Source organism: Vicugna pacos, chromosome 24 (assembly GCF_048564905.1).
Source record: "Vicugna pacos chromosome 24, VicPac4, whole genome shotgun sequence".
Classification (NCBI taxonomy): domain Eukaryota; kingdom Metazoa; phylum Chordata; class Mammalia; order Artiodactyla; family Camelidae; genus Vicugna; species Vicugna pacos.
The window spans coordinates 913,781-937,661 of NC_133010.1; the positions used below are offsets into that span (position 1 = coordinate 913,781).

The following is a 23,881-nucleotide window of genomic DNA, read 5'->3' on the forward strand; positions in this document are numbered from 1 at the left end:
TGCTCATAAGATCCTGCTCTCTCCCGTAATGCCTTGACCTTATAATTCTTCCTATCATGCCCTGATGAGTGCTTTGTACTAAGTGAGTTCCCAGCAGATACTGTTGAGCAACTTCTGTGTCTGGGCTGTGAATAAGTCATATGGTTTACTCCACTCTTTGGAGATAATATCTCTTTGTGTATGTATCTTGCTCTGTTAGGGTGACTGTTTATTAGTGTCCTTCTCTGTCCTTTAGTCTCTCTCCTCCCATATTGCTTCTGCCTTTACTTATTTAATGTTTGTGTTTTCCTTGCTCTTTAAATATTAGCGTCACTAATAAGATTGTTGTTCTCATTCTGTCACTTATGATGCCGGTTGCAATCAGTATTTTGATGATAATTTCAAAGTTGTCCTTTGTATACTTGCTCACTCTGTTTATCTAACCATTTGTGCATGTATCCTTCAAGCCCTTATCCTACCTTAGTACATTTTGAACCTGTATTATCATTATCACTAGGCTCTGTTCTGTAATATCAAGTCAGAATTCAGACTATGTAGTATGAGCTATGTGATGCATCAGTTAATCATCAATGTTAATTTGGAAATGAAAATAATGGTACATATTGCATACAACCACGTTATGGTATAATCTCTACATACACTTTTCTTTGGTGATTTGAATGGGATTTGAATGTGATTTTTATCTAGATGATGCCTATTGAAATGTAACAGTAACTTTTTATATTTTATACCATTAATAAGACAGATAATTCCTTTAGACTAGATTTCCTAAAAATGTGCTTTTTTTAATGTTTGAAATGTTTGAGATAGTCATGAATATCTAAGGGACAGATTTGTATTGTTGAATAAGATAGAATTTTGATTTGATAATAGTTTTTGTGGCTTCATTTCAGTAGTCATCTCTTTGTTCTAAATTATTTCTGGGCTAATTTATTCCCTAAGATTTACTAGGGTTAGCTTTGCTCAGGCAATATAGAGATTTGTAACATGACATATCATCGTAACCAGGTAGGGTAAAATAGATGCCAAAATTTGAATGCGAGGTTAAATGAGTTGGGCATACTCTTTAGACAGTGTACATGCCATGCATTGACAATATACGTCAAGAAGACTAATATGATAGAAGCAAGAAGTGAGTAGTATGGATTGAAAAAGTAAGAGCAAGGAAGTAGAGAGTCCAATTAGGAGTTTATTACAAATCTAGACTCAGGAGATTTTATTTTTTAATTAGAATGTCATTAAACATAAGATGTGATTACATATGGGGGACAAAAGAGAGAAGAATAAAAAGTAGAAGAAGGGCCCTCATTCATTGCTCGTGGGATTGTACAATGGTTACAACCACTGTGAAAAGCAGTTTGGTGGTTCCTCAGTGACTTAAACATAGAATTACCATATTATACAGCAGTTCCACTCCTGGGTCTACTCAGAAGATAAAAGCAGGTGTTCAAACAAGTGTGCACACATTTTTTATAGCAGCACTATTCACAATAGCCATGAAACAGCCCAAATGTCCATCACCTAATGAATGGATATCCATACAATGGAATATTATTCACTAATGAAAAGGAATGAAGTACTGATTCATGCTACAATATGGATGAACCCTGAAAGCATTATGCAAAATGAAAGAAACCAGACATATAAGGCCACATATTTTATGGGCTGAAATATCCAGAGTAGGCAAATTCATAGAGACAGAAAGAGGTTAGTAGTTGCCAGAGACTGGGCAGAGTGGGGAGTGGGGAGTGATTGTTTAATAGGTTCAGGTTTTCCTTTGGGGATGATGAAAATATTAAGGAACTCTAGGTAGCAGTGATAGTTGCACAACATTGTGAACATACTGAGTGCCACTGAATTTTAAAATGGTTAAAATGATAAATTTTATTTCATGTATGTTTTGCCATAATTTTTAAAAATAACTTAAAATTAAGCTAGTTTTTTTTTTTTAAGTGATGCCAGAGTAAGAATCATGGACTTAAATGCTTTCAGGTCCCTGGGAGTTGTAGGATACAGAGGTTGCAAGTGAGGGAATGTGGCGAACCAGGCAATCAGAATGCAGGCCAAATAAAACATGACTGTGGGCTGTGGTTCTCAACCTCTGTTACAGAGTGAACTGAGCAGCAATGATGTGATGTCAAGTAGATTCTTTATGGTAGAATCAGACTCAGCTGTTGTGTAAGAGTAGAGGGTAATTCTAACTTGTTTACCCCATGTGTTCACCATTCAGCATGGTGCCTAGCCAACACACACAGATGCTCAGAAGGCATTTGTTGGATGAAAAATAAATTAAAAATAAGTAAATAAATAAAGACTGGGCAGTAAGTCTATTGTATTCCTTTTCTCAGCCAAGTCGATCTCCATTTACCCTACCCGCAATTAATCAGTTTGCAAATTTTAATGATCTGTATTTTTAATATCTCTTGAATATGTTTTTTCTCCTATATCCTCTATCCTTTTCTCACTGCCAACTCAGGCCCATGACATTTCTTGCCTGAGATTACTGCAACAAATTCTTAAAGGTCTCCCTTCCTCTAAGCTTGCCTTCATTTATTCTCTTCAACATACGGTAAACCACAGCGTCCTGCTTAAAATCCTGCAGTGCTTTCAGATGGAGTCTGAAGGTGGTGGGGAAAACACCTGTAATGTATTGCCCCTTCCTCGTCTGCTGCTCCTCATCTCAGACCTCTGTCATGCCAGCCGCTGGGAACTTCCCAGGGTTACTGATGCACGCCCTCCTGTCTTTGACACGCTCTTCTTTTTCCATAGAATGCCCTTCAGCCTTTGTTGTCCTTCCATCCTTTAAGACTTTGATTCCTCCAAGAAACTTTCCTAACCAGTTCAGTCTCAGAGAGGGCCTCCTATTTTGGCTTTTATCTGTGCCCACAGCACCCTGCATTTCTTTTATGTCACTTACCTCACTGGTGTATCATGATGTTTACTTGTCTGATTCCCTTGTCACATTGCTAACTCCCTGAGGCTAGAAACCACATCTATCTCCAGTGCCTGGCACATGGCAGCCACCCAGCAAAGGCAACCCTGATCACTATTACAAACAACTAACTTATTATATGGTGATCACATACTCAGTGTATTTTAAATGAGAATGCTTTAAGAGGTTCAAGGTAGGATATAAGTGTTAGATATGTAAGAAATGCCAATCAAGAATTCAAATGAGAGAAATTTTTCGTGAAAGAGATGGCGTTTGGCATGAGCAGGGACCACGTGTTAGGCTTTGAGGCCATCAGGACCCTACCTAGTACTGGGGACTGGTACTACCCAGCCATCAGTAGCCGTTAGTTGATTCCCCCTTATAAACAGGCATTTCCAAGAAGTATTCTGAATTTTAGTCTATTTTCTTTTGTGATTTAAGATGAAGCAACACTACCTCTAAAACTGTACCTGACAGTGGACTCACTGTTACAGTGAGCTTCAGAAATAAATATCGAGGCACTAGTGTGGCCCAGCTTCGTGAAAGCTGTCATCTAGTTTTAGTGAAAAATGATTAAGGTCCTAAAACTGCTTTTTGCCTTTCAGAAATGGCTTCACACATGTATTTGAAAATGGAATGTTAATACATAAGAAGCAGGCAGCAGGTTGACTCTTAGACTCCCCTTGTACTTGTTAGTTCATTTTAGGGCGCTCTTAAGTATAAGTTGTAAATCGTAATCAGGCTATATTAAGAGGCTAAATAGAAGGTTATAATCTTACCCTCCTCCCCATTTCCATACTCCAAGAGACTAAAATAAAACACATCTATCTGCATTGCACTCAATAAAAATGCACACTTTAGAGTCACATAATTGAGAAATACATTCTTAAGTAGGAAATGCTGATTAAGATTGTCATTTTAGAAAACACAAAGGTTATTTGTGTTTTTGTTTCCTTCTGTAAAAGACGTTTTTCTTTTTAAATTATGTGAGAGCTGAGATGTTTATTTTTACTGTGGACTGCTAAGTGTTGGGGTTTTTTTTAATCAATACTTAGATTGCTAAAATCGTGAGGCATCTCTTGCCATGCTTATTACACACAGATCTTTAAAAATGACAGACTGTAAGACATGTACATTGATAAATCCACACTGGAAAAAGAAAGATTTTTATTTCATTGTGGATTCTCCCCTAGAACTACCATCAAACCTACTTATTTAAAACTATTATTGTAAGATGGGAAAAGAGTTATTATGTATTAAAATCCTTTGGGATTGCTTTTAAATGCAGAAATTTTTTTTTCCGGGTGACATTATTTTTATTGATGGTAAGTGCAAGCAGGTGTGAGTGGCTGTTCCTCTTTCAGAGGGTGCTGAGCTGAAGAAGCTGGGAAGGGAGGGCCAGAGCTGGGCTGTGGATGCAGGATTCACTCCTTACTTGGGTGGTAATGCTGCATTCGCAGAGGAAGATTTACTGCGGGACCAGGCAGAGCACGGGGGAGGCCGGCGGCACCAGCCATCAGGCCGCACTTTCTATCTGAAGAAGAGCCGCGTCGGCAGCCTCAGGTCTCCGGGGGTCTTCCTCGGTGCCTCGTGGAGGTTCTGGCTCTGGCTTGGCCTCCAGCGCAGGCCGGGCTTCGGGCTGGCCCTCAGCACTCCGGCCGGGCCCAAGGCGAGGTGGCTTAACAGGCGTGGGTGCCGGCGCAGCAGGGCCTTTACGGCCCTAAAAGGCCCCTCGCAGGCGCTGGACCTTCTGCACCCGGTGCGCCGCAGCCGCCGCGCCCTGGCCTCCGCGGGCTCCTCGTCGGAGCGCTCCTCGGCTTCGGCCTTGGGCTGCTCTGGGCCAGCTTCGGCCTGTTCCGCCGGGCCTGAGGGCTCCGACGCCTTCCGGAAGGCTCTGGCTGGGAGTTCTGCCTCTTCCTGGAAGAGCAGAACGCGGAGCTTCCCGCGCCCGCGGTCGGCCTCCCGCCGCGGCCCCGGGCCGGCGCGGCGCCCGGCGCTCCTGGGCAGCACCCGCGCGCGCGCCCACGCGCTCCGCCCCGGCCGGCAGCCGCGCCGGCGTGCTGCTCGCGGTGTGGTGGCTGCGACTCAGCGCGCCCGGGCCACTCTGGATGCGGCTCACGGGGCCGGCCAGGCCCCCCTTCCGCTCGCGCGGCGCCTCCAGCATGGTGGCCAGCTTCCCAGCAGGGTCACCGCGGCGACCGTGTGCACCGGGCCCTCGGGCCCAGGCCCCGGCTCCAGCGCACTCTCCCCGATGACCCCCGACCGTCCCGCTTGCTCTCGCGCAGCCGCCGGCTGCGCTCTGGGCTGGGGCTGCCTTTCCCGGCTCCTCCCCAGCTCCGGCCCTGAAGAACATTTTTTAAGCAACTTAATTAACCTTTGGTCTATGCTAACCACAGCAAAAAGAAGTTTGCAAGGTTGTGAAGCAACTAAAATTCTCTGACAGTCTTGTTTTTTTTTTTTTTTTTTTTACATTTTTATTGATTCATAATCATTTTACAGTGTTGTGTCAAATTCCAGTGTTCAGTACAATTTTTTCAGTCATACATGGACATATACACACTCATTGTCACATTTTTTTCTCTGTGATTTATCATAACATTTTGTGTATATTTCCCTGTGCTATACAGTGTAATCTTGTTTATCTGTTCTACAATTTTGAAATCCCAGTCTATCCCTTCCCACCCTCTACCCCCCCCCCCCGGTAACCACAAGTCTGTATTCTTGTTGAATATATAAATTGATACAACCACTCTAGAAAATTATCTGGTAGTTTTTTATAAGATTAAACCTACACCTACTTTGTGACCCAACAATTTTGCCGTGAGGTGTTTATCCAAGAAAAGTGAAAACGTAGGTCATAAAAAGACTAGTACAAAGCTGTGATTTTTGTAGAAATTTGTAGAAAGTCTACATTTGGTCACCTGACCAAAGGTCTGTGGCGTTTGACCTGCTGCAGGGAAAGCCCGTCTGCTAGCGCTGACACACGTGCGTTTCTGTCATCGGTCGTGTGCGCCAGTAGGACCCTGCTACTTGATGGCCGGGTAGAACTCAGAAGAGGCCTGCAGAGTCAGGAGCATCTTTTCCTATTCAATGACCTGTTCGTTGTGGCCACAATCAAGTGAGTATGCTCTATACACTCTCCCCTGGTTGTCATTATAAAATTGCATTTCCACTGACAAAGGCAACCTTTCTGTTCTTTGCTTACTATGAGACTATCTGGACTCTGTTACTATAACTAATATCTGAAGTGAGTTTTATGTTTGGTTTGGTTTTGTTTTGAAAAGAGTGTTTCAGTTATTTATTCATTCAATAGGTGTTCATTTAGACCCCACTCTGTGCCATGTTCTCTGTAAATACAGGGGATGCAAAGAAGACTGTGATGGACATGATCCCTGCTTTTGTATTTTTTATGTGTAGACATTATCTTCATTGTTACTTTTAGCAGTTTATTCTTTAAACACTTTTTAGAATCCTAAACGTTACAGTTTGGACTCCATTTTCTCCCAAGACACTGAGGTAAGCCTCAATTGCCCAAATGTCCTTTCCCTTTCCTTTTATACACTGTGGGCCTCTGAATTCTTATACATCAACAAGGACTCCTTTCTCTGAGTTGTTGTGCAGAGGTAGAAATGAATACTGTGCTTAGAACATGTGATGTTGTAGAACTCAGCCTGATTGGCCAACTGTTTTACATCACACCAGTCATTGTTACTCCATAATCAAGATGCTGTTCAATTGGTTTGTAAAACATTCACTCCGCCTAATTCCAGTCGCCCAGCACTCTGGACTGAGTGTGTAGTGTCAGCGTGGTAGCCTGGGTCAGGTCCAGCACACTTTGCTGCGATAACACAGAACAGTGAGAGCCGACTGGCCAGCATCCTGTTTACTGGAGGCCTAGTCCACAGCTCTGCAGGTCTGCATGGCAAGAGGAATCAGCTGCCCACTATCTGAAGTGATTTCTTGGGGTCAGTAGAGTCTCTCTCTCAGTCTCTGCTTCCTTGATGCTTTCATTCTAATGTGTGGGGGCAGACATTACAAATTGTACTTAGTGTTGAGAAGAAAATAGAGTGCTGGTTGAAGTGAAATATGGGATATATGTTAGGTAGGTGTAGTCAAGGGGGAAAAAAATCAATGAAGATATTCAGATATTAGGAAGATGGGCAGAGGAGACAGCAGGTACAAAGGTGGTGGGGAAAGCTTTGACCTTTGGAGGAGTTAAAAGAAAGCCTGTCACTGGAGCATGATAAGCAGGGGAAGTAGGCAAGGATCAGCTTATCAGGACCTTTGGGGGCTGCTTTAATTGTCTGTTGTCATACAACAAATTATCCCAAAACACAACAGCTTATGAGTATGAATGTCTTTGTACATTTTCTCTGAGCCAAGAATCTGAAAGTGGCTTAGCTGGTCGTTCTGGCTCAGAGGCTCTCATGAGGTTGCAGTCAAACTGTTGACCATGGTGACAGTCATGTCAGAGCTTAAATGGAGCTAGAGAATCCCCTTCCCATCTCACTCAGGGGGGCTGGCAGGCCTCAGGTCCTCAGCGGCTGTTGGCCCAGGGCTGTAGGTCTTCTCCAGGTAGGTCTCCTCAAAGTGAAAGATCCAAGAACGTGAGGAAGAGAGTACATAAGGGAAAGACCACCCAAAACAGAAGCTGCAGTCTTATAACCTGTTTCGGCAGTGGCATACCATCATTTCCAGTGTCTGCTGCTGGCCACAGAGACCAACCTTGGTGCAGTTGGGAGGGAACTAAACAAGGGTATGAATATCAGAAAACAGGCATCATTGGGGACCATTTTGGAGGCCGGGTACCACAAAGGCTATGATGGGAGTTTGGATTTTATTCCAAAGGGTTTTAATTAGTTCATATTTTAAAAATATTGTTCCGGCTATGACAGATAATGGATTAGAGGGTTGGCAAGAGTAGAAGCAGGGAGACTCAACAGGAGGTTATTGTCCTAGACCTGATAAGAGATAGTGAGGGCCTTAACTGGGGAAATGGCAGTTACATGAAGGATACCGACATATTTGGAATATACTGTAGAGGTAACCAAAAGAATTCACTTTTCACACAACACTAAATGCCAATGCAGTTAACATCCAGCCTAGAAAACAGTGGTTGCAACTTGCTCCATCCCCCATTCTTATTGTTTATGAAACATCCTAAAAGGTAAGAGTCGTTTAACAAATCCAGTCTCATCAAAGAGATTGTTAGTCACTAGAGAATAGTAAACACTTTTTTCTACTATCCACATCCTCACACCTAAGTTACACAATGTCATAGATAAGACATGGTTGGGGAGGAGATCCAGACAGTGGAGTGGGAGGACGGTGAGCTCACCTACCCCCAAGAACATATCAAAAGTACAGCTACATGTGGAGCAATTCTCACTGAAAAGCTGGAGACTGGCAGAAAGACTTTTCTACAACCAAGGCTGCAAAGAAAGATCTGCAAGAAGTCAGGTAGAAAGGCAGGAGAAGCAATCAGGTCGGGGCCCCCACCCCTAGGAGGGGACACAGAAGATGGGGGTATCATGGGCTTGCAAATCTTACCTGGGGAACGAGTGATTTGAAACATATATTGGGCATCCTAGCCAATACCAAGAAGACAAGTCCCTTTGAAAACCAGTAGGAAGGCTGTAAGAAACCGAGAGTCCACTCATGAAGAATGTGCACACACTCTTGCTTACTCCTCAAACCAAGTGGAGGAAGCAGATTAAAACTGCCCAGGGCTCTGACCCAGTGCACACCCCGGCATCGTCTCTGACTAGCTCAACTCCCAACCAGGGTGTTGCCAAGAAGAGTGTGCACTTGGAGGACACAGAACCAGCTTAGACACAGCACTGCAATTGAATGAGCCAAGGACATTTATCACTGGCACTCATGTAGGTGACAGATTGGGAGCTGTCTGGAGCTCTGACTGGTATACTGGGGACTGCCCCAGTGTGCACCCCAGCTGCACCAGGTAGCCATGCCAAATTCCTCTTACTCCATCACTGCTCCCCTCTGTGGCAAAGGTGCCACTGCTGGGAGAAGGAAGAGTACACATTTAGAGGGAACAGAACTAGCTCAGACCTGACCCTCAGGGTTTCTGTTCCAACACCTTTGGACCTGACCCTGGCCCCAGTAGGGTGGTGATGGCCACTGAGCATAGGAGAAGCTCCAGCTCACACCTGGCTCAGGGTGTAGCCACTCCATCTCCAGCCCTACCTCTCACCAAGGTGATAGGTGGCAGCGTATCCTGGGAGAAGACATGACCCACACTCAGTTAAGATCCAGCTCTCCCACCAAAGCCACTCAGAATGCGCAGACTTGCATAGGTATGCTCCCATACAAGGACACCCTTTTAATGAGATAAGTAGGTGTTTCACCTAATTTCATAGAGACAGAGAAAGTTAGACAAAATAAAAAGACATAGGAGTTTGTTTCAAACAAAAAGCAAACAAAAAACCCTAAAAAACAACAAATGAAACAGATAAAGAACATACCAGATAAGGAGTTCAAAGCATTAGTAGTCAAAATGCTGCCTGAACTTGGGAAAAGAATAGATAAAAACAGTGAGAATTTTGACAAAGAACTAGAAAATACAAAAAGCACCAGTCAGAGCTTGAGAATACAGTAACGGAAATGAAAAACATACTAGAAGGAGCTAATAGCCAGGTAGGTGATACAGATGACTGTATAAGTGATATTGAAGACAGGATAATGGAAATCACCCAATGAAAAAAGAAAAACAAATTAAAAAATAAGGACAGTTAGAGGGGACTATAGGACAACATGAAGAGTACTAATACTCATATTATAGGATCCTAGAAGGAGAAGGGAGAGAGAAAGGGGCCAAAAATGTATTTGAGGAAATTATGGCTGAAAACTTCTCAAACTGAAGAAGGAGACAGATAACCAGGTACAAGAAGCACATGGGATACTTCCAAAACAAAATGATACCAAAGAGACCCACATCGAGACATGTCACATTAAAATGGCAAAAGTTAAAGAGAGCATTCTAAAGGCAGCAAGAGAAAAACAGAGTCACATTAAGGGAACCCCCTTAAGGCTATCAGCTGATTTTTCTGGAGAAACTTTGCAGACCACAATAGAGTGACATGATATATTTAAAGTGCTGAGAGATAAAAACCTACAATCTAGGACACTCTACCAGCAAAGTTGCCACTCAGAATTAAAGGAGAGATAAAGAACTTCTCAGACAAGCAAACTTAGAGTTCATCAAAACTAACAACCCTAAAACTTGTTAGAGAGTCTTCTCTAAGTAGAAAAGACAAGGCTACAACAAGAAGTAACAAGTTAGTGGAATGTATGTGTGTATATGCATGACTGGGACATTGTGCTGTACACCAGAAATTGACACATTGTAACTGACTGTACTTCAATTTTTAAAAGGAAGTAACAAGTTACAGAACAGTAAAAATCATACTTGTAAAGGAAAATACATAGTAAAGGCTGTGGATAATGACTTAAGTAAGATAGTATGAAGATTAAAAGATAAAAATTGTAAAAATCAACTACAACTAAAACAAACAGTTAAGGGATAAACATGAAGTTGTAAAATATGACATCAAAAAAAGAAAATGTGGGGGAAGGAAGAAAAAAATGTAGATCTTTAGAATGTGTTTGAATTTAAATGACTATCAGTTTAAAATAAGTAGATACAGATCAACATATATAAACCCCATGGTAACCACAAATCAAAAGCCTACAACAGATACACAAAAGCTAAGAAAAAAAGGAACACAAGCATTCTGCTAAAGAAAATCATTAAACCACAAAAAAAGAGACAGAAGAACTACAAAAACAACCAGAAAGCAAGCAACAAAAATGGCAGTAAGAGTGCATACCTATCAATCACTCTTTAAATGTCAATGGAAAAAATGCTGACATCAAAAAATAGAGGGTGGCTGATTTGGATTAAAAAACAAGACCCTTCTATATGCTGCCCACAAGAGACTCACTCCAGAGCTAAAGACACAGTCAGCCTTAAAGTGGGGAGGAGGGTGTGGAAAAAGATATTTCATGCAAATAGAAAAGACAAAGCTAGAGTAGCAATACTCATATCAGACAAAGTAGATTTTAAAACAAAAGCTGAACAAAGATGAAGAAGGGAATTAACGATAAGGGAGTTAGTATAAGAAGAGGATATTACACTCATTAACATACGTGTACCCAATACAGAAGCACCTAAGTATATAAAGTAGACATTAGCAGACATAAAGGGAGAAACTGACAGTAGGTGACTTTAAGACCACATTTACAATGGGCAGATCATCCAGACAGAAAATCAGTGCAGGTGCTTTATAAGAATGGCAATAACCAGGGCTTTTTATAGATACACAATGGTTATGAGCATAATAAATAAGCTTGAGTCCACTCTGCTCAAGTTCAGATTCTATCTCTGCTAGTTAAGCGGTTTGACTTTTGACAGATTACTTTAACTCCCTATGACATTTCCTTATCTATAAAGTGTTTGAAGATTAAACCAAATAATATGTGTTAAGTGTTTACAACAATGAATGGCAAATGGTAAGTTCAATAGATGCTGACCATTAGAATGGAAGTCATTCTTAATGCTTTCAGACAGCACCTTGTTATTTGTATAAGGAAATGGATACTTTTGGCACTTTATTGATCTAGGGAAGGATTTTTTCCAGATCAATAGACACATAAAGTGCCCACATGGTATCTGAATTATCTAATATAAAGAGAGGTCTGCATCAAAAGACACAAAATGTATGAAAACAGATATGGAAACACACTTTTCCTTCCAAAAGTTTCATAGTGTCAGTTTTATGTTACCTAAATAGCTGCCATCAAGAAATAAATTTTTAAAAGAAAAAAAATCTTCAGTCTGTTTCATTTAAAAAAATCTAATGATTCATAGCGATAAAAAATATTGAAATGAAATATAGAATGAAGCCATTGTGCCACGAAGCACTTTACTGTTACACTTCAGTGGTGTGCCCTACAGGAAGCGTAGATGAGGCTTTGAATCTAGACTGTCCTTCGTGTATATAGTTCCTGCAAAATCCCCTTTCATTTTATATATCCTGCAGAAGAGTTTTAGTTTTAAATATCCCATGCGGAATTTTCAGGATACTTTCCTGTAAAGTATCTTGGATTTCGTTTTAGCTTCTGGTGTTTCCACAAATGGCTCTGAATGATAGGAAATACACAGGTTTCCAGAATATTCTCTTAATCCTTCCCTGTGCCTTCCATTTAAGTCTCGGGTTCATTATGAGCATTAAATCTGTGAACTAGGCTGAGATACAATGGTTTCAATACCAAGGTTCTAAGGAGGTTTAGGTAGAAATTGTCAAAAAGCAATTTCATTGCCATCTTAAAGAAGATCAACTTCTGGGTCTCCAGGGATAAATATTAATTGTATCAATTGCTTCTTAGTATTTTTTTTTCAGTTTAGTGTAGAGTCTATTTTTAGGCTACAGTTTTTCAATTTTAGTCAAAATATATGGGGAAATGGTATGGACAAAATCTTAAGAAAGAAAATTTAAAATAATCTTTGCTTCTAAAGATTAGAAAATCTTATAACTGCCCAGTTGGAAATGCATTATAAATTTCTGTAATTAATTCCAGGTTATATATTTTAGTGTATCTATTGCTCTTAAGATGAAAATTTTATAAGTATTTTTTTAAATAATTTTTTTTTTACTCTTTTGTTCAACCACTAAAATATTTTTGGAAGTAAGCAAGTTATAAATAGTAAATGAATCAATTTTTTGTAACAGCAGCAAGTTTAAAATAAGGGGTTTTGATCCAAATGCAATGCTCAGTATAGAATAATAAAGTCACAAGGTTATAATTATTTCCTGTCACAAATGCAGACATTAGGACTAATACACCAAACAGCTCAAAGGCCTTTTTGGGCCAAGGTAGCCAACCGTGTTACCGTTCATCGTGGTAGGCACCGAAGATAAAAATAGTGAGTAACAGATTCTTTGCCCGTGATTAGTGAGAACTGTCCTCTTATCACAAGTGCAGAAGTTGTCATAAAATTTAACAAGCCGAATTACAAGAAGCCCCTGACTGGTTTTTATCTTTCTAGATACAACAACCTTAAGATAAAAAATAAAATAAAATTAAGTGACATGTGGACGGCAAGCTGCGTGGATGAAGTGGAAGAAGGCAACACCAGCACCGCAAGATCCTTTGTCCTGGGCTGGCCCACCATGAGCTTTGCAGCCACTTTCAGGTGAGAGCCGCGGCTGGTCCATGGGCTGGCTGCTGCGAAATCCCATCAGCTATGGAATGACTAGGGTGGAAGAAAAAAAATTAATCAGATTTTGTTCCAGTTTTGTTCTTCCGATTTTTTAAAGGAAATACTTTCTTCTGATTGATCTGTTCTGAAGCCAGTAACTCATCTTTTGACACACCCCACTGGAGGCTCCCGTATGCCTTATATTTTTTCCCAAAGAGCTTTTTATTAAAATATGTGAAATATATTGGTAAATACTGAGAACTCTTGAAATCATTATCTTGGTTTGAGCAGTGATTGCTAAAGGGGCTACAGAAACATCTCAAGCACTGTGGAAGAGGAGGGGGTGGTCAGAGCTCTAGGACCCCCTCTCCAACATCCCCTTCCCTCGTGGTCAGGTATTGTTTTATACGCTGAGCTTTCAACTTGACTTTTCAAACCACTGAAGCAGACCTTTACTGAAACAAATTTTATAATATTCTCCAATTAATTTTGAATAATTGGTTTATACTCCCAAATTTTCTAAAAAAAAATTAATTATAGAAATGAATTTAATGTCATGAAATAATGTGGTTCCTGAATTGTGTATCATGTTCTGATTTAGCGTCTATAGAGATGTGACAGTCAAGAGCAAATATATGATACAAGGAGTGAAAGTCAGTTTCCTAAGACTCACTCCTTGGTGGGGATGGAGTTGGAGAATGTATGAATAGAGAATGTTTGTGCTCTCATCCTGAACATGCTCAGTTGGCACTTTTCACATCAAGGTGAGCCGACCAGGACTCTAACTTGTGATTTTGAACAACTGCATCCTCAAGTCCAGTGTAATGTTGAAAGAGCTTGAAAGAGCTGGTTTTCATCACATGCACACAATGTTTTTCTTTCTGCTTCTTCTCTCCTCACTACCATCAAACTCCTCAGGCATCATCTTAAAGCTAGAGAACTAAAAATTTTTAAGCTACTAATTATCTGATGAAGGAAGAGCATGCCATGAAGTTCTGTTATGCACCACTGGCTTACCGAAAGATTTCAAGAACTTATTTGGAAGAAAGCATGTGTTTATATCATTCTCAGCATATCTTCTTTTCCATGACAGGTTTCTCTAGATATTATCATTTCCTATTGTTTAATCTCCTTGGAGTTTACAGCTGAAAGGAAGCGATTTCAAGTGAGGGCTGGGACTACATGACATCTTTAGTTGAGTAGTTTTTTCATGAAACTTTTTTTAAGAAGAAGAGAAAATGTAGAAACAAGTTATACAATACATTATAATTCCTGGAAAAGTACAGCACTTTAACCAAATGGTTAAGTTAACATTACTAGTGATGTGTGAATATCTGCCCCTTGAAGAGCAATTCACTCCTGCAGCACCTCTCCCCAAAACCATAACCTCAGTCTAATCATGAGAACAGAATCAAAGAAGCTCAAATTGAGGGATGCTCTGTAGGATTACCTAACCAGTAAGCCTCAAAACTGTCAAGGTCAAAAAAAAAAAATAGGAAAAGACATAGAAATAGTTATTAGGAGACATGATAACTAAATGCAATGTGGTATCTTGGATGGATCCTAGAACAGAAAAAAGGACATTAATGGGAAAACTGGTGAAATCTGAACAGTCACGATTCCCATAGAGGAATCGAAAGCTAGGAGTGAGGTATATAGACTTTCTGTACTATCTTTGCAGTGTTTCTGAAGATTTTAAATTATTTCCAAATTAAAAGATTACTTTTGTTTAAAAAAAAAAGTAGTGTTGAAGAGTTCAGACTCTAGTTTGGCAGAGTGAGGTCTCAACAAACAGACTGACCACTCTACAGATAACAATTGTAAACCCAAAGCAAAATACAAACAGCAACAAACTACCTGAAGATCCTGAAAAGTAAGCAAAAATTAGCATATTTTGGAGAAGAAATGAACCTTGGAATGAGGCAGCAACTCTAGGTGAGTTTCCTGTTTTTAAGGCATTGGCTTGAGGGCAGGCTGCAGGCACATTGTGGTGCAGGAAAACCAAGCCGACAAAAAGCCGCAGTCTTTCTGGGCTCAAGAACCAAAGTACAGAGTCTGGGTCAGCCACCACCACAGGAACGTGAGGGGGAAATCTCAAAAAGGAGAGTATCAGAGAAGAGAAGCTCTAGAATTTTTGTTTAGACTGTGCCCCAGCCTCTGGCTGAAGGCTGAACCGCACATGCATGGCACAGACTTAAAGCAGTCTGGAATTAAGGCTGAAAAAATTGAACCGAGGTGCTGCTCAACACAGGTGAGAGAAAGTTTTCAGCTTGAGTCTAATAAAGCTAGTTGTTAAAACAAAAACATCAACAGTGTTTAGCAAATATAACAAAGCTCAGAGTCTCCAAAACAAAGCATTCCTAATGTCCAGGATGCAATCTAAAATTTAACATATGAAAAACCTAGAGAGGAAAAGATAATAAATAAAAGCCAGCCCTCAGATAATTCATATGTTGGAATTACCATAAAAGAACTTTAGGCGGCCCCGCCCCCGGCGCGGGCATTCCGCCCCCCCCCCCCCCCGCCGGCCGGGAGGCTGGCGAGCAGCCAGTCGCTGTGCGCTTGGCGCTTTCTCGGCGCGCCTCGCACGGGCTCAGCCGATGGACAGTCTTGGGCAGCAGCTGCGAAGGCTAGAGCCCAAGGAAGAGTGTGCCCAGGGGAGGTTCCCAGCTGCTTTCCCTCTGCCAAGTCGCCCTGCTTTTGCTTCTCAAGCCGCTCTCCAGGCCTCTGCTGTCTCCTACTCACAGCTGACCTGCCCGCTTTGAGCCGTTTTCTCCCAGTGGCAGAGATGGGCCCCTCGCCGGTCCTGTCAAAGGACAGTGACCAGCTTGGCCTCAGCCTGCTCTGACCCAGGCCTGCCGCTCTGGCTGTGCAATCCTGGGCAAGTTGCCGCTTCGCTCTGAGCTGCTTGCTGGGCGCAGGGCATCCCTACCCGAGGTGGTGGAGAGGACCCCGCTAAATGGTGCCTAGAATAAGCTTGAGCAGAGCACATGCTCAGTGAACGTAAAAACGCCACTCAGTGCTTGGCTTTGAAGTCCTGTAGCCAAATGAAGGATCAGTCTCAAGCGAAACTTATGCGAGCCCCACGGGCCTCCCTCTGACCTGTCGCTGAAGCACGCCCCTCGCCCCAGGCCCAGCATGCGCTTGTCGGTGCGGAGGGCACTGCTGGCAGCTGGCTTCGCCCTGGCCCCGGTGCTGGCGGTCCAGCTTGGGCAGCAGGTGCTGGAGTGCCGGGCGGTGCTGGGGGGCCCGCTGGGCCCCCGACGGACCATGCAGCCGGAGCAGGAGGACCTGGTGATGGTGGGCGCGGACCACGTGGAGTACCGCTACGGCGAGGCCGTGCTGCTTATCTTCGTGGGGGGCGTGCCCCGGAGCGGCACCACGCTGATGCGCGCCATGCTGGACGCCCACCCCGAGGTGCGCTGCGGCGAGGAGACCCGCATCATTCCCCGCGTGCTGGCCATGCGCCAGGCCTGGTCCAAGTCCGGCCGGGAGAAGCTGCGGCTGGACGAGGCGGGCGTGACGGACGAGGTGCTGGATGCCGCCATGCAGGCCTTCATCCTGGAGGTGATCGCCAAGCACGGTGAGCCGGCCCGCGTCCTCTGCAACAAGGACCCCTTCACGCTCAAGTCGTCCGTCTACTTGTCGCTCCTGTTCCCCAACTCCAAATTCCTGCTGATGGTGCGGGACAGTCAGGCCTCCGTGCACTCCATGATCACCCGCAAGGTCACCATCGCCGGCTTCGACCTCAGCAGCTACCGCGACTGCCTCACCAAGAGGAACAAGGCCATCGAGGTGATGTAAGCCCAGTGCATGGAGGTGGGCAAGGACAAGTGCCTGCCTGTGTACTACGAGTGGCTGGGGCTGTACCCCCGGCGCTCCCTCAAGCGCATCCTCGACTTCCTCGGCATCGCCTGGAGTGACGCCGTCCTGCACCACGAGAACCTCATCGGCAAGCCCGGGGGCGTCTCCCTGTCCAAGACTGAGCGGTCCACAGACCAGGTCATCAAACCCGTGAGCCTGGAAGCTCTCTCCAAGTGGACAGGCCACATCCCCAGGGATGTGATTAGGGACATGGCCCAGGTCGCCCCCATGCTGGCTCGGCCCGGCTACGACCCCTATGCAAACCCACCCAGCTACGGCAGTCCCGACCCCATTGTCGTCAACAACACACACAGGGTCTTGAAAGGGGACTGTAAAACACCAGCCAATCTGAAGGGCTATTTTCAGGTGAACCAGAACAGTACCTCCTCCCACATAGGAAACTCACGATTTCCGGATCTCTGCAAATGGCTTTGTTGCTGGAAGAGAAGAAACTGCATTCGAGTGGAAATCGGACCTCTAATCCAAGCATATTGCTTACTGTTAATCACCAAATCAGGACTGCTCGTGAGAAATGTATTTGCATATATTTGCAAAAAGCTGAACATTGAAAACTTAACCTTAAAACACTCTATCTTAGGACACTTCGGGGTAGAGAAGCAACAGTGTGGAAGGGTTTGGCTTTTGAAACTTAAATATTTTATATGTTTCCCCCTAGAGAACTTTTTCTTTTGAAGAAAGGGGCTTGCCATCCTCCTTAATTTGCAGGACCACCGTGGTGGCTTTGTTTGCCAGGACAAGGCCCGCCACCTGTGCCTCTCCCGTTAACTCTTAACGTTTGAATTCAGAGAATCTATTTAAGAATTTAATATATGAGGCTTTCTTTGATTCCTCCTCAGTTCTACTCAGTTTCACAGAGGAAAAAAATATATATTATTTGAATCAAAAGAAAAAAAAAAGAACTTTAAAGCAGCTCTTATGACTATGCTCAGTGGGTAAAGGGAGAAGCCAATTAAAATGAATGAAAAGATGGGAAAGCTAAGCAGAGAAATAGAAAATATTTGTAAAAGCCAAATGAAAAATCTAGATCTAAAGTTGTAATATCTTAAATTTTTAAAAATCCCCCCTGTAGCCTTAGTTGCAGAATGGAAATGAAAGAGAAATGAGTCAGTGAATTTGAAGGTACATTGATAGAAATTGTCCAATCTGAGGAATAGAGAAAACAACGATTTTTTAATGCCTTGGTGCCTAGGAAGAAGCCTCTGCACCTGCTCCTTATAACCATTTCCTCCAGGGTCTTCTGTTTCCTTAGGCACCTCAACTGAATGGCACATAGTTCCCAGCTAACTCTCTGGAATGGTACTCTTAATCACCTCCCAAATTTGAAGGGATCTTCCCAGACTATCTTCTCCTTTTTCTTTCTCTAAGATACACTGCTTGCTTCTCTCCTGGCTCTTGTCTTAGACGTTTATGAAACGCTGAAATAACCTTGATTTGGGAGTATTTCTGGTTTTAGTTCTACAAAAATGCCTGAGATTAGGAATTACTAGGGAAGGAGAAGCCCTGAATTCTTGCATAGAGCAAGAGCTAGGGGAAAATGCAAGAAGATTACCAAAGTAATCTCAGTGAATTAATTTGTTTGTTCATAATTTGCTTATTTTAAAGTAAAGTATGCTATATATTCAAACAATGGAACACGAAGCAGCACTGAGGATGAATGAGCTAAAACCACATGCAGTAAAATGGATACGTCTCACAAACACAATGTTAAACAAAAGAAGTCGGGTATGAAACTTTGCATGCTATATGGTTATATTTATATAAAATGCCCAAATACACAAAACTGTTGTGTTGTATTAGAAGTCAGGATAGTAGGAACTTGTGCCTGAAAAGGAACACAAGGAAACCTTCCAAGGTGGTTTTCTGTTTCTTACTCTGGGAGCCTGTCAAATGGGGTGTGTTCAATTTGTGAAAATTCTTCAAGCTGGATAATTAAGCATTGTACAAGTTCTCTCTGTGTATCTTATATGTCAATAACAAGTTCAAGGTTTACAATACTGACTGTTTAAAGGGACAGTTTTATTTAATTGCTTTGAAAAAGGTACAAGTCTAAAGAAAAACCTAATTTTTTCAAAATAGATTTTTTTTTGCCAAATAAATGCAGTATTTGACATAAATGAACTTAGAAAATCTTCTGTTCGGAAAAGGAGAAGGCATCAAAGGTTGTAAGGGACTAAGAAAGATGAAAATTTGTCAGTGGCAAAGAGATATAATGAACTTTCTGATGACCAATCCTGGGAGATTGCTCATGGAGAAAATTGTTAAACAACAGAGTTAGGAACAAGTTACAAATATTGTTAAGTGTATTTTTTCTGGAGCAAGAAAGTAATTGAGGTTTCCAACTTCTTGAAGATTAGAAATATGATTTTAAAAGCTACTGAGTAACAAGACTATGTAGAAATAAACTTTAAATTATTTTTAACTTTAAGAATTAAATACAGCAGTGACTTCAGAAAAATTATTAATCAATAGTAATTTAGTTGTAAATAAGTTGATGTTAATCAGAAGATTACAGTAATTAAGAATAAGTTTTCTATGAACTAAATTACTGAATTATAGTTCTGCCATATGTATAGAGAAATAAATGTTTCCTTTACTGACAGCAAACTGGTTTCTGAGCCAAGATATTTCCATCAGTATGCCAAATTTCTCCTTAAACTCTTTAATCTCAAATTAAACATATTTTCTGTTTGCATGACACTTAAAGCTACAAAAACACTCTTGAGATAATTAGCCCAGTTTTACAGATGTGGAAACCGAAGCTTAGAGATGTTAAGCGATTTGCCCATGATAATACATCTTGCATATATTTTTGAAGCCAGGTGTTGGAATTCCAAATCAAGTACTTTTTCCACTATAAGGATATTACTTGTAACAGAGCCATAAAGTAAGAAAGTGGATCTTTCTTGGATCCTTCCAAGAGGTTTTAGTTAAAAACTAAAACCTGACTGTGTAGTTTTTCCTAATGGGGATTTTCAGTTCTGGGTTCTCCAGAACACAGTTTTGCCCAGGGTTGCAGCAGTACCGTGCACCCCCGTCAGCAACAATGGGCTGCTGATATTTTGTCTGGATTGATGCTCTTAATTTGTTAGGATAAGTGTTCTATGCGGTTTAATTGTTCTCTCCCATTTTCTTTCATTGCAGTTCTCCAGAACAAAAGGGCAAATGGCTCTCTCTCCTTCTGAGGTATTTTTTCAGTATACATATTTTTAATCTTTCAGGTGTAGTTAAACGATTAAATTCTTCTCTGCAGGGATGTGCCCCAAACTATTCCTCTTTCCCTTAGTGGAAATTGTTCGTTTGTCCTCAGAATAATCTGAGGTTTAGACTGTATGCCAAACTATGTGCTGTAAATAATGTTCTCTCATTACATGTACTTCTTACTTTCTAGGAAGGAGAACATTGAGGTCTGGATCATGTTAGACAGAATTTAGTTAATAATCTCTCCCATCACTTTCTTTGTCTCCAACATGTCACTTGCAGCTCACAGTTTCCTCAAAGCGTGTATTAAGTTTCCACACATGGAGGGTTTTCTGCTGAGCACCTCCGAATTCAATTATTATCCCTACCTCTGAGCATACAGACTAAAATGGTCAATTTAGATCCATCTCTGATTCCTGTGGAACTTCCCCCTTCCTCCCTGCTGCCCCTTTCCAAGCAGTGGAGATAACCAAGATGCACACTCCCCTGGAGAGCTCAGTGAGAAGGGAAAGGCCACTGCTTTGGTTTGATCTAATAAAGTGTTATAAATGCTTCTGTGCCGATGAGCCAGGTTCTGGGTGTGCCCAGGGAAGGCAGGGAAGCTGCCTTAACATCACCCAGAGGTGCCTTAACCTGACCCTCGCTTGGAATGGACCTTCTCTGTTCTTTTTTGTGCCCATGCCTAATGTCCTGAGAATTTTTAAAGTGATCTTCCAACCCATAATGTAATCTGACTTTGCTGAGTTTTTCCATCTCTCTTTTAAAAAACAGCATATAAGTATATTGAAAAATATTAGCAAAAATAGATTGATTTCAAAATAAGCCATTAGCAAAATCCATCTGACTCCGTGTTGTTTTGGGTTGTTGTTGCATTTGATTAGATACATCAATCTAGAGAAAGAGAAGGACTTCCCGAAGAGCATTCCGCTCCGAGTCGTCGCCCAGGATGTTGGGAATTGCGCCTGTGTAAGTGTTTCTAAGCCAGAAAAAATTAAGTTCCAGGTCCCTACATAAGGCAGAGTGCCATGGATAAAAGAGAGACAGGCAGGTAGACAGAAAGACAGACAGACTGTGTACAGTCTACGGAAGGTAGGCATTTAGAAATACCATGTGGGGAAGTGCATTTTCCTGGGTGTATGTATATCTTTGTATGAGTGACAAGTAACCCTAGAGAAAATGAAACAAGAGAAATTCTTGTTAACTACAGTGTTGAACATTGATGCTTGGAAGGATATTGCCTGTCAGGTGTCTCTTGCCTTCTTCTGGCATCCGTGCTTCTCTGGGTCCATCCAAAAGCCACTGCAGAGGCTTGATGTAAAGCCATTTCCATAAGGAGATATTTCCTATTAGTATTAAGGAACTTTTTTCCAATTTGTCACTACTTAAGTAGAGATAAGGAGAGAGTGGTTTCTGAAAGTTCTCCATTCTTTGAGTTTTTAGGGATTGAATCCCTCAGGTTATTAATAAATGGATGAGCTGGGAGAGATGGTATTTTTAATGGATCAGCATGTTTCTTCCTCATAGTTATTATCATGCTGGTCAAGAAAAAAATTCAGTCTATTTAGCCCTAGTCATTATGTGGAATGTGATGACTGAAATACAGCAAAGTGCCACGATGTTATCAACGATGAGCAAAACGGAAACATGAATATTTCTGTGATACTGTGGATTGTCACACGTCACAGGAGCTCCAGACCACACAGAGTAGTTCTGTGTGTGGACAGATATGTAGTACGAAACAGTTATATTTTGGGCAAAAGTTATGCAAAGTTCTGATACGAGTGCCAGATGTCACTGCTTCAGGGAAATACTCAAATTTTTCTCTTCTTTCACTTCTCTTCTAAAACCAGTTTTTTCTCAAGGACACACTTTCCATACACTGCAGCTGTTTAAAAAAATTTCAAGGTGTTTTTCCATGAAAATCCTGAGTGTAACCAGCTGCCATAACCCCTGAACGAAGGCCAGCAGGAAAACGGTGGTGTTTTTTCTGCCCCTTGCTTGCTACAGAAGGTCTGTGCAGCCTCACACCATAAAAACTTGAGTGGTTGAGTTACCAGTGGATTTCACTTAGCTTTATATTTTATCATATTGTTTGTGGTCGGGTTGGGTGCTCTGTCCTATCACTAGACCCTGGTGAAGTCCACGATGGTGTGACACACTGTCCTTTGCTCTCTGAAGTTGTTTCAGGGCAACACTCTCCTTTTGGGCAGCCCTGCTGCCAGAAAGAGTGATTCCCCCAAGCAGGAGTGCATGTCCGAGAGTGTTCTTTCTCCTTGGCCTTCAGTTATGTGCCACCTACTAGTGACTTCTGCTATATGGAAAAAACAGCCACATTTTCAGTTTTGCCTCTTTATTTTATGTACTAGCCAAAGAAAACTTATCTGCTAAAATTCATTTGTTTTGTCTACCAGAGAGGCATGCAGGGAAAAATACACATCCTATAATTACTGTTTTGAGCAGATGTCTCTAATATTAAGACAAATCATCGTCTTAGAAACCAGATAGATTGCGAGTGATTATTAGTATTACAGGATAGATGCTTCACTTTACAAAAGGTTTTATATTGAGTGTTTCTTTATATGAAATGGAGAGGTTTTTCAGACTTTAAAGGAAAAAAGCAGAAGCCTTTCATGAAAGTTATCTCAAGTTTGCAAAAACATCTCTGCCATTCTGGTAGAAGGTGAACACTGAGCCCTCCCTGCTGGGTTCTGAGACACTTCTGCATAAACCTTGGAGCTGCAAGGAACACAATTTGAAATCAGTTAACAAATTTAAGCAATTTGTCATGTCAAGTAATTGGCTCATAGAGAAGAAATGCTCTATAACAGACGGATGAGTGATGAGTTATCAGTGGCTTTCACTTAGCTTCATATTTATACATCATTTTGTTTCCATTTATGCTGCATTATCTGTGCCATTTAAGCCCTGTCGGGGACACAGCCCTAATTACTGATTTATCTGATCATTGTAACATGTAGAACCTACCTATAGTAAATACTTATTTTTTATAGCATAGCATTTTCTTATATTTAAGTAATGTCTTGGAATTCAGTGAACTTTATAGACATTTCAGAATCTTGTTATTCTCTTTGTTGTGAACTGTACTTTTAAATAGTCATTTCTCACTGTGGCTTAGCACAGAGCTGTTACAGATACCCTGTTCAATGGCAAAGCTGGTAACAGGCCTGAGCTTTCTGAAATGTTCAGTCTCTTCACTAGACTCATTGGCTTTAAGGCCTCTCCAGATTTCAGAAATGAAAATCTCAGTAGCCGCAGTGCCTGACATAGAGAAAGTGCTCAATAAACAGTGGGGCTTTTTAATGCTAAACTTGAAATGTCTTTTGTGACCAGTTCTAGTTCTGATTTTACCTAAACTGACTTTTTACCATGCAAAGAAATAAAAACCCACACTGTGAAAACAGTACACAAGAAGAAATAGGAATTAATCAAGCTCAGTCCCCTCTTTACTGACATGCTGCATTATGGAAGTGATCATGGGCTGCATGATCAGCCTCACTGATTTTTTTTCTTTTGGTTGGGAGGGTGATTCATGTAATCTCTCTGAAATATTTTATTCCTTTTCTGTCTGGCTTAAGGTCTTATATTCTTTGAGCCACATATTCTTTATTTTAAGAGAAAGAGAT

General features: G+C 41.7%; 1 protein-coding gene and 2 pseudogenes across 3 annotated transcripts in view; 2 read left to right on the forward strand and 1 right to left on the reverse strand.

Moving 5' to 3' along the window:
• LOC140688953 (rho GTPase-activating protein 20-like) overlaps nt 1-23,881 on the forward strand; it is a 70,881-nt gene that overhangs the window by 20,415 nt on the left and 26,585 nt on the right. Inside the window, exons 3-6 of one of the 3 annotated variants that reach the window (XM_072948910.1) lie at nt 5,889-6,050; nt 13,002-13,148; nt 20,181-20,222; nt 21,119-21,203. In XM_072948910.1, coding sequence (XP_072805011.1) covers nt 5,889-6,050; nt 13,002-13,148; nt 20,181-20,222; nt 21,119-21,203 — 436 coding nt within the window. Of the gene's footprint in view, nt 1-5,888; nt 6,051-6,719; nt 6,898-13,001; nt 13,149-20,180; nt 20,223-21,118; nt 21,204-23,881 lie in introns of those variants that run through there. The other 2 variants (XM_072948912.1, XM_072948911.1) reach the window with 2 other exon arrangements.
• On the reverse strand, nt 4,244-5,285 carry LOC102539575 (caveolae-associated protein 3 pseudogene; annotated as a pseudogene).
• Nucleotides 16,290-17,804, forward strand: LOC107032954 (protein-tyrosine sulfotransferase 2 pseudogene; annotated as a pseudogene).